Source organism: Pangasianodon hypophthalmus, chromosome 4 (assembly GCF_027358585.1).
Source record: "Pangasianodon hypophthalmus isolate fPanHyp1 chromosome 4, fPanHyp1.pri, whole genome shotgun sequence".
Classification (NCBI taxonomy): Eukaryota; Metazoa; Chordata; class Actinopteri; order Siluriformes; family Pangasiidae; genus Pangasianodon; species Pangasianodon hypophthalmus.
Genome location: NC_069713.1, coordinates 3,400,553 through 3,417,350, shown reverse-complemented (window position 1 = coordinate 3,417,350; position 16,798 = coordinate 3,400,553). Strand labels below are relative to the sequence as shown.

The 16,798-nt window shown below is 39.4% G+C and overlaps 1 protein-coding gene across 2 annotated transcripts in view; it reads right to left on the bottom strand.

Annotated features, from left to right (window-relative positions):
• sorcs2 (sortilin-related VPS10 domain containing receptor 2) overlaps positions 1-16,798 on the bottom strand; it is a 229,358-nt gene that overhangs the window by 106,489 nt on the left and 106,071 nt on the right. For both annotated transcript variants that reach the window (XM_053233068.1, XM_034303986.2), the window contains exon 3: positions 9,795-9,894. In XM_053233068.1, the coding sequence (XP_053089043.1) occupies positions 9,795-9,894 (100 nt within the window). The remainder of the gene's footprint in view (positions 1-9,794; positions 9,895-16,798) is intronic.

Genomic DNA, 16,798 nt, shown 5'->3' with positions numbered 1-16,798 from the left:
TATAGAATAGCACTTGATCCAGCACATCCTGTTATTTTACATTTTATTTTATAGAATAATAGAAAATAGCGCTGAAGTCTGTAGCTATGTCTAAGGTCTGAAAACTGATGTGTGTGACGCAGTTGTGAACACAGCTCAGAAAGAATATAAAGTGAAATAAGTGTGTTGGCATTAAAGATCGTACGAATCAATCACACTCAGTGTTTACATGTTCTTGAAGTGCATTATGGGTAATACATGCCAACAATGACTACAGCTCTAGTCCGCCTGATGTTTAACTAATAACAGTAAAAGTTAACTGTAGAATGCGTGACCAAGTCTTACAATGCCTGATGTTCGTGATGTCCTACTGGATGTTGCTGTGTGTTTTTTAATGACTGATGTTCTACTCAGTTTTGGGTTCTCCTGCTTCCCACGTTCCAGGTTCCGTTTCCCATTTTCCAAAGGTTTAGGTTCCCATTTCTGATTCCACACTCTGCCTGTTTCTAGTTTTTTTTTGTTTCTGGTTCCTGGTTCTGGTTCTCCTGGTTTCTGTATTTCAGCTTCTAGTTCCTGAATCTGGTTCTCTTGGTTTCCCCCTATTTCCATTTTTTTTCTTCAGTTTTCGTCCCTGTGAATGAATGAATGAATGAATGATTGAATGAATGTTTATCTAATCATCTATCTAAAGATTGTCCCAGGAAAATAACTGTTTGGGTTTTTTATATTTAATTTTAGAAATAACAAAGGTAACGGCAGCTCAGCAGTTCATGTTCTGCGCAAGCTCGGTTCTCCTGGTTCAGCTTCTGGTTCTCCTGGTCCCCCAGGAGATTTTTTTTCAAGTTCTGGTTCCTGGTTGCTCTGGTTTCTATTTCTCAGCTTTTCATTCATGACTCTGGTTCTCCAGGTTCCTCAGCTTTCCAGTTTCTGGTTCCTAGCTCTAGTTGTCTTTTTCCAGCCTCTGATTCCTACTTTTCAGATTATTTTCCCAGATGTACAGTTTCTGCTCTGCATGGATACAGGTGTCTAGTTTCTCTGTTTCCTTCTAGTTTTAAATTTCTCTTTCCCACGCTTTCCCTAATTCCCAGTTTTAATGTTATGCTTTCTCTGGTTTGCTCATTCTTAGTTAATGAATTTTAGCATTTCCAGACACAACCTTAAAATTGCAGATGTTTTAGTAAGACAGCTAGGTGGAAATCAGTTCCAGTGTTTGGGACGGAGCCATTCAGTAGCTTGTAAGAAGAAGTAAACTGATTTTAAAGCAGAGAATAACTTTCACACGGATACAGAGGGAGCGCCATTGAGGTGCTTTCTGTCTAACAAATAAACACGGAACAATTTATTATTATTATTTTAGTATTATACCTGCACTCTTATTTAAATAAGTTAGGGATCATGATCATTTAGAACCATGGTTCTCCAGGTGGGCTCCAAGAACCTCAGCCTATAAATAACATTAACTTGATTCTAATGATTTTAATTAAACATGTGTTCTGTTGGTGGAAAGTGCAGGAATAAAAAAAAATAAATCTTTCTTTCTTTCTGTTTGTCTGTCTTTCTTTCTATCTGTCTGTCTCTGGAGTACTTCGCTGTAAAAACCTGAAATCTGTTATACAATCTCTCACATACCCATGCCCTAAAGTAAATGTGAAGTTTTGGAAAAAGAGCACTTTTAAAATAAATTAGGAGCTCTCTGTGTGTGTGTGTGTGTGTGTGTGTGTGTGTGTGCGTGTGTGTATAAGGAACCCATTTTGCTTTCATGTCAGCTCGGTCCTCCATAATTAGATTTGCCAACTTTAAATAAACGGCCGCTAATAGCTTTTTAATACCCACCGCTGAGGAGACGCTGGAACGTTTAGCCTCATGGAATTTAATTTTAGAGCAGAGCGGAGCGTTCAAGAGTGTGTTCACTAATCGCTCGAGCATGCGACAACATGTGCCTAATGAAAATACACACACACACACACACACACACACACACACACACACACACGCGCACACACTGAGCTGAGGCCATTAGTAACTAGAGTATTGTATAGATTTGCTTAACACTGAATGGTTTATGATGTGAATATTATTATTTATAGTAATAACGCTAAATTGTGTGTAATTAATAGATTTATTAGTCTTACTTCCAAACTAGCTGCTAAATTGCTAGCAGAGTAAAGTGAGTAAAGTTCCTTCTGCTGTCATGTGCAGATCATGAAGCTGTAGTAATAAAAGTGATTTTAAACACAGCAAAGCTTGTGAATTATTAAATATTTATTCTTACTGTTTACATTTCAGCTTTAATGCTGCAATCCTGATGTTAAACAGTTATCTAAAGATCCTTGCAGCTTCTAGCTCCTGACTGTGGTTCTCCTGTTTTACTATTTTAGATACTTGTTCCTGACTGTGGTTCTCCTGGGTACAGTTTTGAGTTTTATGTTCCTAATTGTGGCCTTTCTGGTTTAATGTTTTTGTTTGTTTGTTTGTTTGTTTGTTTGTTTTACTTTGGGTTCCTGGTTCTGGTTCTCCTGGTTCTATTTGTCAGCTTCTCATGCTTGATTCTGGTTCTCCTCGTTCTCCCTGTTTCCATTGTTTCACTTTCTTGTTCCTGGCTTTGGTTTTGCCATTTTTTCAGTTTTTAGCATTTGGTTCCTGACTTTGGTTCTCCAGGTTTTGAATTTTTTTAGTTTTGTTTCTGGTTCCTGGCTGAATCTCCCCCAGCTTTCCAGTTTTCCAGTGTCTGGTTCCTGGTTCTCCTAGTTTTTCAGCTTCTTGTTCTACACACTCGATTACTTCCAAACTAGTTAGCAAACTGGCTAGCATAGAATTTATTTGCTAAATAGTAAAACGTTTGATGTTCTGAATTATTACGTATTTATTCTTACTGTTTACACTTCAGTTTTGGTCCTGAAGTCCTGAAGTCTAACAGTTGTCGAGGGATCCTCTGAACAGCTGATAAACTGTAACACAACCCTTAAAATGGAAGCAGGGATTCACCATGGCGAGTGGGAATGTGCATGTAAAACAGCAGGATTGGAATGAGGCTAGCATGAACACAGTATTGATTTTCCATCAGTATGGACTAGAGGAAGAAAAGCAGGTCAGGTTGACCCGTTTGTGTGTTCCACATCATGTTAACGATCCCAGCTGAACCCAGTCAGAGACGTCACGCTGATCGATGCTATCGATCACTTTAGGCTAAGAACATAATCAGCTTCGCTAGGGAGTTTTATATTATATGAATGTTTGTCCGTATATATGCAGTTATGCATGAAGGATTGATTTAGAGGCATATTTTTTTAAATAAAAGAATGAATCGATTGCCACCTTGCAGGTTTAAAGCCTAGAGAGAGAAAGCAGAGCCGAGAAGCAGTGCAAGAGTGTTGTGTTGATGTGTATTTGTATGGACTGTGTAAAGATTACAGCCTAATTAAAAGCTCAATGCAAGGTAAAGAGTCGATAAACAAAGAAACAATTTATCTTACTTAAATGTGGGGTATTAAGCTCGTTAATTGGTGCCTCTGTAGAACCGAGTAAACGTATTTAGTCAGACGTTCACTAACCAAGATTAATAACCTGCATTTAGTAACACTTGATGGTGTTTACATCCCCAAACCTATTTTTCTTTTTTCTTCCTACATGCTTACAACAAGTGGAAGTGAGCACGGTTAGCAGAGCTTCCACTTTCCACTCACTCTCACAGCAGTGGAGCTGCAAACTTCTACTCTAAAGATCTACTGCAAAGTTCTACTGTATAGTTCTACTGGAAAGTCCTATTGTAAAGTTCTACTGTGAAGATCTACAGCAAATGTTTACTGCAAATGTTTACTGCAAAGTTCTACTGCAAAGCTCTACTGTATAGTTCTACTGGAAAGTCCTATTGTAAAGTTCTACTGTACAGTTCTACTGGAAAGTCCTATTGTAAAGTTCTACTGTATAGTTCTACTGTAAAGATCTACTGCAAAGTTTTAATGCAAAGTTCTACAGCAAAGTCCTACTGTAAAGCTCTATGTCAAAGTTCTACTGTAAAGTTATACTAAAAAGTTATACTGCAAAGCCCTACTGTAAAGTTCTAGTGTAAAGTTCTACTGCAAAGTCCTACTGTAAAGTTCTAGTGTATAGTTCTACTCCAAAGGTCTACTGTAACATTCTACTACAGTCATACTGTAAAGTTCTACTGCAATGTTCTACTGCAAAGTTCCACAGTAAAGTTCTAGACACAACAATGAAAGCTATAAATGTTTAGCTGAGCTAGATTCCAGGCAAAATAGTGGAAGTAAACAAGCAAGGGGCAGGATAGCTTTTAGGATAGCTTTTGGGAAATATCATGAAAATTATTAGAACCTCACTCACACAATGTTCCTGGTAACACAAACAATAGCATTATGGAAATGTTGCTGTTAACATTCTGGTAGTCTCACAAAGCCCAATCTTTTAGTTATTTATAGATAGTAGTAGTTCTCGTCACTAAAAATGGACAAAATTCGCAATTCTTTGACAGGAAGAGGCCATTGACTGCAAATTGCAAATTATTAACCCAAGTCAGGAAAGGGGATTTAAACTTGTCCCACACTCCGTCAGGAAATTATACCTTAATTCTTTCATGCACATCTATTTTGTTTTCCAATCCACTGACTATATTTGTGTTACACAAAATTGTTGTTACACTATTTGCTTGTTTTCCCATCAAAAGTGGTTCAAGGAACAAAAAACATAAAGAAATGGTATATTACTAGGAATAAACCCAAATCTGCTCATTCTGATAGCTGTGGCCAGAAAAGTGTGCAACATACATCCTATAACCTTCAGCAAGAAATGCAATATAACGCCAGAAATCTCAAAAGGCTAAGGGAATGAAAAGTTTTGCTGTCTTGGCTGCTCTTTTCCTCTCAGTCGCCTTCTCATTCTGAAGGTCACTTAACATTAATGAACACAGCTCTTATCTTCCTCTCTAAACACATTATGGCTGAAAGCCAGATAACAGCAGACAAAGACAGCGAAACTGGCAACGTCTGAAATTAAACACCTTCCTTCAGCTTTCTGTCAGCATGTTAAGGTCGATGTTTAATCAAATGTGCTGCAGCAGTTCTGCTGGCCAGGGTTTAAAAAAGAACCTCATAAAATTATCATTTGATAAATTATTAAAAAATAAATTATATGCCAGAATTTTTTTCTGTAATATGAAGAAAAAAAATAGCTTCTCCACTGGTTGAATTCAGTATTGGGTTTAGTGGTAAATGTGAGTGTTTAAAGGGGTTTGGTGGTGAATGTTGGTGTTTAAGTGTGTTTGGTGGTGAATGTTGGTGTGTAAACCTGTTTGGTGGTGAATGTTGGTGTTTTAGTGTGTTTGGTGGTGAAAGCTGGTGTTTAAATGTGTTTGGTGGTGAATGTTGGTGTTTAAGTGTGTTTGGTGGCGAATGTTGGTGTTTAAATGTGTTTGGTGGTGAAAGCTGGTGTTTAAATGTGTTTGGTGGTGAATGTTGGTGTTTAAGTGTGTTTGGTGGTGAAAGCTGGTGTTTAAATGTGTTTGGTGGTGAATGTTGGTGTTTAAGTGTGTTTGGTGGTGAATGTTGGTGTTTAAGTGTGTTTGGTGGTGAATGTTGGTGTTTAAGTGTGTTTTGGTGGTGAATATTGTTGTTTAAGTGTGTTTGGTGGTGAATGTTGGTGTGTAAACCTGTTTGGTGGTGAAAGCTGGTGTTTAAATGTGTTTGGTGGTGAATATTGTTGTTTAAGTGTGTTTGGTGGCGAATGTTGGTGTTTAAATGTGTTTGGTGGTGAAAGCTGGTGTTTAAATGTGTTTGGTGGTGAATGTTGGTGTTTAAGTGTGTTTGGTGGTGAAAGCTGGTGTTTAAATGTGTTTGGTGGTGAATGTTGGTGTTTAAGTGTGTTTGGTGGTGAATGCTGGTGTTTAAGTGTGTTTGGTGGTGAATGTTGGTGTTTAAGTGTGTTTTGGTGGTGAATATTGTTGTTTAAGTGTGTTTGGTGGTGAATGTTGGTGTGTAAACCTGTTTGGTGGTGAAAGCTGGTGTTTAAATGTGTTTGGTGGTGAATGTTGGTGTTTAAATGTGTTTGGTGGTGAATGTTGGTGTTTAAGTGTGTTTGGTGGTAAATGCTGGTGTTTAAGTGTGTTTGGTGGTGAAAGCTGGTGTTTAAGTGTTTTTTGGTGGTGAATATTGTTGTTTAAGTGTGTTTGGTGGTGAATGCTGGTGTGTAAACCTGTTTGGTGGTGAAAGCTGGTGTTTAAATGTGTTTGGTGGTAAATGCCAGTGTTTCAAAGTGATTGGTGGTGAATGTTGCTATTTAAATGTGTTTGGTGATAAATGTTGGTGTGTAAACCTGTTTGATGGTGTTTGGTGGTGAATGTTGATGTTTAAAAGTATTTGGTGGTGAATTCTAGTGTTTGAAAGTGTTTGGTGGTGAATTCTGGTGTTTGAAAGTGTTTGGTGGTGAATGTTGATGTTTAAAAGTATTAGGTGGTGAATTCTGTTGTTTGAAAGTGTTTGGTGGTGAATTCTGGTGTTGGAAAGTGTTTGGTGGTGAATGTTTCTGGTGTTTGAAAGTGTTTGGTGGTGAATTCTGGTGTTTGAAAGTGTTTGGTGGTGAATGTTTCTGGTGTTTGAAAGTGTTTGGTGGTGAATTCTGGTGTTTGAAAGTGTTTGGTGGTGAATGTTTCTGGTGTTTGAAAGTGTTTGGTGGTGAATGTGTCTGGTGTTTGAAAGTATTTGGTGGTGAATTCTGGTGTTTGAAAGTGTTTGGTGGTGAATTCTGGTGTTTGAAAGTGTTTGGTGGTGAATGTGTCTGGTGTTTGAAAGTGTTTGGTGGTGAATTCTGGTGTTTGAAAGTGTTTGGTGGTGAATTCTGGTGTTTGAAAGTGTTTGGTGGTCTGTTTCGTTGTTTGGTGGATAAATCTGTATCTGTACCTGGATTTCTGTAAAGCTGCTTTGTGGACCTTTGTTAAAAGTGGTATATAAATCAATTTGATTTGAACTGAATTAAATGTGTTTGGTGATGAATGTTGGTGTTTAAATTTGTTTGCTAGCAATCACGTGTGTCAACATTACACCAAAGCATGACTCTCATTGCATTATTCTTTGTCCGAGCCAGAGGTGCACATCAGGAACACAATGAAAATGTTGTGATGCTGAACATTTTTCAGTCAGAAAAATATCGCTGCAGATAAACTGCAATATTAAAAATATAAATTTCCCCATTTCATTTATTTATTTTTCTAGAAAGAAAATACCGCAGATTTCTGCAGCTCACAAATGTGTATTTATGTTCATCTTGCTGAACTCAAACCAAAGCTATTATACCTTTACGTTAATTTCTTTTTTGTTTTTTTTTCTTTTTTTATATTTTTATTATTTAAAGTAATACTTATTTTTGACCAGAAAAATATTCATGTTCAGTCTGAACAGAGAATGAAGATGCAAAACAAAAACAATAGCTGTGGATTCATTCAACATCTACAGGAGCTGGGGTGTGTGCGTGTGTGTGTGTGTTTGTGTGTGCGTGTGCGTGTGTCACCTACGACCTCTTTGAGTTATTGATCGTGTCTGACCTTTCTGGGAGATGTCTGACCACAAGGAAGGTTGACAGCTTCTCAGGAAACGTGTGTGTAATTGCCATGTTGTGTGTGTGTGTGCGTTGATGGCAAGTAACCCCAGTAACCTGCTCTAAAACAAAACGTCTGCTCTAATCATTGATTTCCATCATAGAGATTGTCAGTTTGCCCAAGAAACTCTAATTCAATCAACACACACACACACACACATGCTCATTAGTGCTTTTGCATGAAAAACATCTACTGTATTGTAACTTGGAATCTGAACCCTGTGAACACACACTCTTTAAATGTCATGGCCATGGTGTGTGGTGTGGTGTGTGGTGTTTACTGAAGACTGCTGGTGTTTGATGGTGTTTGGTGGAAAATGTTTGTTATTGTACGTGCTGGAGCGTGCCGGTGTTTAATGGACGCTGTTGGTCTTTAAACATGTTTGTTACTGTAGGTGTTACAGAATGTTGGGGGTTGTGATTTTTGGTATGTGTTATCATCAAATTGAGAATTTTAATGTTTTTTAATGTTTATACATGTTCAGTGGTGGATGTTAAGGGTGTTTGGTGGTGATTGTTGGTGTTTAAATGTGTTTGATGGTGAAGGTAAGGGTTAAAAGTGTTTGGTGGTGAGTGTTAGTGTTTAAATATGTTTGGTGGTGGATGTTAGGGTTAAAGGTGTTTGTGGGTTAAAGATGTTAGGTGGTGGATGTTAGGATTAAATATGTTTGGTGGTAGATGTTAGGGTTAAAGGAGTTTGGTGGTGGATGTTAGGGTTAAAGGTGTTTGGTGGTGGATGTTAGGGCTAAAGGTGTTTGGTGGTGGATGTTAGGGTTAAGGTGTTTGGTGGTGGATGTTAGGGTTAAAGGTGTTTGGTGGTGGATGTTAGGGTTAAAGGTGTTTGGTGGATGTTAGGGTTAAAGGTGTTTGTGGGTTAAAGGTGTTTGGTGGTGGATGTTAGGGTTAAAGGAGTTTGGTGGTGGATGTTAGGGTTAAAGGTGTTTGGTGGTGGATGTTAGGGCTAAAGGTGTTAGGTGGTGGATGTTAGGGCTAAAGGTGTTTGGTGGTGGATGTTAGGGCTAAAGGAGTTTGGTGGTGGATGTTAGGGTTAAGGTGTTTGGTGGTGGATGTCAGGGCTAAAGGTGTTTGGTGGTGGATGTTAGGGCTAAAGGTGTTTGGTGGTGGATGTTAGGGTTAAGGTGTTTGGTGGTGGATGTCAGAGTTAAAGGTGTTTGGTGGTGGATGTTAGGGCTAAAGGTGTTTAGTGGTGGATGTTAGGGTTAAAGGTGTTTGGTGGTGGATGTCAGGGCTAAAGGTGTTTGGTGGTGGATGTTAGGGCTAAAGGTGTTTGGTGGTGGATGTTAGGGTTAAGGTGTTTGGTGGTGGATGTCAGAGTTAAAGGTGTTTGGTGGTGGATGTTAGGGCTAAAGGTGTTTAGTGGTGGATGTCAGAGTTAAAGGTGTTTGGTGGTGGATGTTAGGGCTAAAGGTGTTTAGTGGTGGATGTTAGGGTTAAAGGTGTTTGGTGGTGGATGTCAGGGCTAAAGGTGTTAGGTGGTGGATGTTAGGGCTAAAGGTGTTAGGTGGTGGATGTTAGGGTTAAAGGTGTTTGGTGGTGGATGTTAGGGCTAAAGGTGTTAGGTGGTGGATGTTAGGGTTAAAGGTGTTTGGTGGTGGATGTTAGGGCTAAAGGTGTTTGGTGGTGGATGTTAGGGCTAAAGGTGTTTGGTGGTGAATGTCAGAGTTAAAGGTGTTTGGTGGTGGATGTCAGGGCTAAAGGTGTTTAGTGGTGGATGTTAGGGTTAAAGGAGTTTGGTGGTGGATGTTAGGGCTAAAGGTGTTTGGTGGTGGATGTCAGGGCTAAAGGTGTTTAGTGGTGGATGTTAGGGTTAAAGGAGTTTGGTGGTGAATGTCAGAGTTAAAGGTGTTTAGTGGTGGATGTCAGGGTTAAAGGAGTTTGGTGGTGGATGTTAGGGCTAAAGGTGTTTGGTGGTGGATGTTAGGGCTAAAGGTGTTAGGTGGTGGATGTTAGGGTTAAAGGTGTTTGGTGGTGGATGTTAGGGCTAAAGGAGTTTAGTGGTGTCTGATGCGGTGTCTGATGGACGGTTTGTGTTGAATTTTGGCATGTTTTTTGGTTTTTTGGCTTGTTTTTTGCTGTGTCCACTGTTTTGTGCTGATGTTCATTAGTAAATGCTGTAGGTGCCAGATACAGAATGTCAGTGTGTGTGTGTGTGTGTGTGTGTGTGTGACTTCAGTGCACTGTAGCATTCCTACCTTCCTCTTATTACTGGGGCAAATGTAGAAATTCGTGACTATGATGGTGGTTCCAGGCATCAGGTTGAGTTTGGTGTAAGTAGTTCCATAATCACTGGACCTGTAGAGACACAGATATAAAAATAATAATAATGTTATATTACCAATTACTTCATTTTATTTACTGCAATTAAAAACAGAAAAAATTATGTCTTGGAAAAAAATGTTCAGTCCTGTTTCTTTTTTTAATGATCAATTTTTTAAAGTGTTTATGATAATAATATTGTGCCTGTTTACGCCATATCTCATATTAAGCGATTATTACGACTCATATGTGACCTATCTGACAAAATCACCAGGTAGAAAGAGTGAGAGAGACAGCAAATTAAGGAAAACAAAAAACTCAAAACTACATAAACGAGCAGAGACTGCTACACGACTCATCTGACCGCTCCCGTTCCAAACATTTTCTCTCTTCATGCTAATTACTGTGGATTCCTCTGACCTTGAACATCTTCCTGCTGGTTTTCATGATGGCTAACAGAATACCACTGGATGCTGACACACACCCACACACACACACACACACACACACACACACACACACTGCTGGAATCCGCAGAAACATTAAAAGACGCGTCAGAAACGGAGCCAAACTCAGCAGGAGCTGGAGCTGAAGCTGTCCTGACCTCTAACAAGCATGTCCTGATAATCAAATTAAACATCATCATCTTCAACACTGTTACCATGAAATATAAATACTGTCACAGATACTGGTCCATTAGGGAGAAGGCTGAGGAAGTAGGACACGACTCTATATTCCCAGGGTCTTATTCCACTACGACACGTACAAACAGTTTAAAAAACCTTTAACCAGGATTAGCAGTTACAGTATAATTATATTATTACATGGATTTAGAAGAACTTGATGATTATAATAATCCTGTCACCTCAGTAATGTTATGTTAAGCTAGCTGTGTGTAATGATGCAATCATGTGTTCATTAGTCATTACTGTAGCAACTTGTTTTTATGAAAGAAAATACAGATGGTATATAAAAGTATTGGCACCCCACATGTACTGTATGTGCCTGTGTGACTCACAGAATGGAAATTTAAAGCCAAGGAAAACCTCAGCACTGATAAACACTGTGTCATTTCAAAACCACAGACACACACACACACACACACACACACACACACTTTAAAACTTTACAGTTTTCCTCTGAAACTTACAGAGTACACACATTAGCGAGAAGATGAAGTTTCGTGTGAGTCAAGTGAAAGCTGTGTGTCACGTGAAATGGGATTTTCATGCCTTCCCGTCATTGTGGGAAAAAATAAGCACACACACACACACACACACACACACACACACACACAGAGAGAAAGAGCTATTCTCTTGCCTGGGAAAGTACTCACGAAGAGGAAGTGTTTTATCTTTACAGTAGAGACAGAAAGGGGAGAGAGTGAGAGACATTCAGAGTGAATGAATGAGAGAGGATAAAGAGAGAGGAAAGAGAACACAGAAGACAGAAATAGTGATACAGATTAGGAGAATGGTAGAAAAAAGATTTTAAAAAAACATGACATAAAATAAAGGAGAGAGAGAGAAAGAGAGAAGCAGGCAGACAGAGACAAAGAAAAGGCGATGACAGACAGGATGAAGGAGAGTAAAGAGAGTGAGAGATGAGGAAAAGTAAAAAAAATAGTAAACAAAAGGAGAGAGAGTGATTATAAACAGATTATACTATTATAAACAGATAGACAGAAAGACTGAAAGAAAGACAGAGAGAGAAAGACAGGCAAACAGAGACAGGGAGTTAGAGAGAAAGTCAAATGGAAAAAAGGACAGTGATAGAAAGACAGACAGAGAAAGAAAGAGTGTCAGGCAGAGACAGAGAGAGAGAAAGAGACAGACAGGAAGACAAATGAAAAACAGACAGACAGACAGACAGATAGATAGATAGATAGATAGATAGATAGATAGGTAAATAAATAATATTTTAATTTATAAAAAAAATAGAGGAACCCACATCATGTTTTAGGACAGGTTACGTGCAAAATGAAGTTCATCATCAACAAGACAACATGACGCTCCTCTATAGCACCAAATTCTTTCAAACGTTATCAGGTTTTCTGTCTTCTTATAAAATAAAAAATAAAAAAATAAAATCCTGGACTTTTTCATTCACAATATTAAATTATGACTTCCTTTTTGTTCAACTTTATTTTTCCTACTAATATAAATGACCATTTTTGCTTGGACCAGAAGGAAGTTTGAAAGCTGACATTCAGCTTGCCTTCTCCGTGTATATTTTACACCCAGTTTGCACTGAGAATCTTTCGTTAAAGCAACAAAAGACAGTCTGCAAGAAGGAAAAAAAGAGGTTTTAGTCTGAAGCACTGCATAAAAGTATGGAAAATGGTTTCCCTCTGGAGGCAAAAAGGACACTCATGGCCTGTCTCTGGACACAGAATGGAGATAAAAGCTTTAACAGCAATAATCCTGTGCAGGATTCTCCACTGCATATCTCCAGCTCTGTTAGTTAGTGGAGGCTTATAGAGTGCTCTCCATTGTGGTCGCTCATCCTCGCTCAGCCTGAGGACAGTGTGCCAGGGTGTGTCAGCTCTACCATGGAGCAATCTCTTATTAAAATCCTTCATAACGGTTTTCACCAGAGGCAACATGGCAGTCCATATTCATAATGTTTTTACACTCTAAAAAAGTGACCAGTGCTTCCCTCTAGGTCTGGACACAGAGTCAGTTCTGGGAAAGGATCCTCTTCATCAGACATCTCTATTCCTCTTCAGCACTCCACCAGCATTTCTTTTTCTTCACGTGAGAAGAGAGAGTTCTACATCTGGAGTAGTTGTGCTACACTCTGTACAGATCTGGGTCCCAGACACACAGCTACTCCATCAGTGCTCTGAAGATTGGACCCAGCCAGGTCCACCAGGTGTCCCAGAGTGGTGAGACCAGACATGAGGACAGTCCTAGTGAACGCACGGCCTACAATGTCCAAGCGTGCTCCATGAATCAGGGGCTCCTTTATAAAGCAGCCAGTATAAAGAGTCTATGACTGTGGCCCTTTGAACCTTAAACAGTTTCCACACTTTAAAAAGATTGTCATAAAAAGCAGGTAGTCTGGAGGGGTTTAATCTTCTTGGATCCACTAGGAATTGAGACTGCTTAAGTCTCAGGTCTCCAAAAGTTCTTAGAATAGCAGTGGTCACAGTTTTCCAACTAAAAAACACTGAAATGGTTAAAAAATTTTGTAAAAACTGTAAACGGAAGGCAGAGGTTCTGCTCTGTAGGTGCACAAGACGTTGTCCACCTTCTTCTTTAGGTAAATATAGCACACTGTGTGGCACCCAGTGTGGCTCATCCCAAAAAAGTCCAATAAAATTGACTGAATTTTTGCTTACAGTGTGGATCAGTGCAGGCTATTTTGTTCCAAAGAGAGGATGCCACTAGATTATTAATAAGTAGTGTGCGCCCCTATAAGACATTTTGGGTACCAGCCATTTCCATTTGTCAAAGCAACCTTTTATTTTTTTTATTTAGATCATCTCCCAGGTACACTCCTAAATATTTAAAACCTTCTTCTTTTCCAAAACAGTCCTCCTGGGAGTTTTGGCACATCAACTGACCACTGCCCAACTAACAGGGCTTCACTTTTGCTGTAGCTGAGGATTTAATTTCAAAGTCTTTAGAAACATTAAGTAATGGGTCAACATCTCTCTGTTCATCAATCATTGTCACAATGTCATCAGCACAGGCTGACAGATGGAAGGTGTTTTGACAGTCAGGGATTGAAAACCCTTTTAATTCAGGTTCTACTGCCAAGGCATAGAGCATACCAGACAGAGCACACCCCTGCCTTCCTCTCCTACACACTTTAACACGAGCGCATAAGCAGCCATTAAACTTCAGTACACTTTCAATGTCACAATATAAAACTCTTATATTGTCAATGAAATCAGAACTAAAACCAAAAGCTTTAAGAGTTTTCCACAGATCATGTTCATCAATCGTGTTCCAGCCAGTCAGAAGCTTTCTCCTGATCTATGGAGATCAATCCCATATTCAGCCCAAATTCTGAGATGTCAAGAATCTCTCGAACTAAAGTTATCGAATATAGACCTCCCAGGTACGCAGCAGGTCTGATCAGTGTGAATAACCTCCTCCAGAACGTTTCCCAGCCTAATAGCTAAAACTTTAGAGAGCAGTTTATAATCACTGCATAATAAAGACACAGGTCTCCAGTTTTTTTATATCAGTGAGATCTCCTTTTTTGGCGACAGTGTGAGAACTGACCTCCTAGATTACATCCTAGACAAGGTAGCAACCCTCTGGTTACACTATTGTTAAGGGCTTCCAGCAAGTCCACCCCCCATGGCAGCCCAGAAAGGCTTATAAAATTCTGCTATTAAACAGTCCATCTATACGGGGTGCTTTACCACAGTCCACGCTCTGTAGGGCTTTTTGCAGCTCTTCTATGGTTATATCCCCACTGAGTGCTGCATCTACATCTTGTGAAAGCTTAGGCAATCCTCCTAGGAAGGTCTGCTCTGTTTCCTTGTCCTCTTTATATTCACAGGTATAAAGCTTTTCATAAAAACTGACTGCTCTTTGACATATTTCAACTGGCTCAGATAAAATGTCTCCAGTTTCAGAGCGCAGGTTGTAGATAAAACGTTTCTGTCCATTCTTTTTCCCGAGGCTAAAAAAACTTAGAAAGTGCATCCATTTGGTCCACATTCTGGAAGCGTGATCTTACTAGTGCCCCTTGTACCTTAAAATCTAGGAGGTCTGATAGTTTTTCCTTTTAGCTGTGAGGGTCTGAATGTGATTTTGGTCACCTGTTGACTGTGCCAGAGACTGAAGGCCTGCAATTTCATTTTCTACTTTTTTCAATGACTGAGCCAATTCCCTTGTGACACTGACAGTGTACTATTGTTCAGGATGATGTATGTGAGACCTCACATGCTTGACCAGATCAGATTTACTCCCGATTGTAATCTTTTTAATCAGAGAAACGAGTCTTCCATAGCGTGAGAGCGCTCTAGCTAATGTCTCATCTTTAATGAAAGGAGGGATGTTTGACATCATCACTTTTTTGGAAGGAGTGGAGAGAGGAAGCACACTGGTAAGTGATCCACTGATTACAATACCCTTTTCAACCAACTCGATCACCCTTTCCACGGTGTTCAGAAACAGAACCACCGCACTATTCATTCTGGATGCCGCTAGAACATTCTCATGCCCAACCACTTTCCCCGCAGCCAGGGGACACACACACCAGTCCTCCACATCAGCGCCGCTCACCACGTTAACTTCCTGGCGCCACATTAGTGAGTCAAACACTTTAGTACCCTGGGTTGCCATGCTCCCCAGAGAAATACTGCTGCTGAAGCCCGGAAACCTTCCTCTATCACTTGCTTATAAAGCAAGATATTAAATGCTCTATCAACAATAGAGCAACACACTCATGCTCACACTCAATATGCTCCCAGCAGACACTCTGACAGAGAGAGAGAGAGAGAAAACAGAGAGATAGGCAGTGAAAGAGACAGTCAGAAGAACAAATGGAAAGACAGGCAGCGAGAAAAAAATAAAGACAGAGGGAGAGAGAGACAAAGAGAGAGAGAAAGAGAAAGAGAATCTGAGAGAGAGAGAGAGAGAGAGAGAGAGAGAGAGAGATGGAAAATGAGAAAATAAAAAGTTAAAAACTATAATAACTCTGAGTTCCGAGATTTGACCTCACAACCTGCTGGTCACTGGTGCAGAACCTCGAGCGTCAGGTCTCTGGCCTTTCTCTCCGAGCACACGAGTAAACGTAACGTTTCTGCTCGGAGACTGAAGTGTGCGTCAGCGACATCCTTCACTGAGAGGAAAAGGGCAAAGGGTTTATAAAATCCATCTCACTGTTCCTCGTATCGGAACACTGCTGGGACTTTATTAAACTTTTATTAAAGATGGCCTCGTTCCAGAGACAGCCTGCGCTGACACTGAGCCACACACGCTAACACACACACACACACACACACACACACACACTTTTACTCAACATTTAGCCTGACGATAATGATGCTAACTATATAACCTGTTAAAGACTAAAGTTAACGATAATTATGAATACTAAAAGTACAACAATAAGATAAATAACTCAACATTTACCATCGTAGGTGTCCTGTAATGCTAATGAAGATTAAGGCACGCTAAAAGTTTAATCTTTTTAGTAGCTTAGTGTTAGTAGTGTTAGCCACTGATGTTTTTACCATTTAACAGATTCAAGAAGAGTAAAAGCTAAATTGTTTACTTTTTCAAATTCCATTAAAATCTCTGATTATCCCCAGAATCACACAACATTTAGCGCTAAATGTGAAGGAAGTGGACAGCGCATATGTCCTGCAGGCTAAAGCAGCATAAAAGTACAATGTCTAGGCCTCATTCACGGCTAAAGAAGACTAACGTTCTACGCCATGGCAAATGCTAATTTCCTAATTGCAGTAAAACATCTGGTTACCTTTAAGCTAACAGTTTTAGATTTAGTGCTAAGCATAAATTAATGCTAGGTGTGAATTCTAAAAGTATAATGGCTACATGAAGGTACGGGATGAAATAAGATAAAATATATACACTTATCATTTAATGGTGTCCTGTAACACTAATGAAGATTAAGGCATGCTAATTAAGTCAGTTTTTAAGTATTTAACACTTTTTTATCATTTAAACACTTTAAACCTCTTAACTAGGTGTTGTTGTTGAATGACGATAAAGGACACTGGATATGAAGTTAACTCGAAGTGCAAATGCTAAAAGGTACAAAACACAGTAGACTAGATTACTGTACATGAGGCAGGAGTTTAGGTCGAAACTTACCTCAGCGAGTAGCCTGAACACTTTTTAAAGGTGAATAAAGCTAGTGAATAAACGCCTAAGTGACATTTAATGCTAATAAAGGCTCCAAGTGATAGCTCTGAATGCTAGGTAGCATAGCATTTTCAACAAGAATAAAC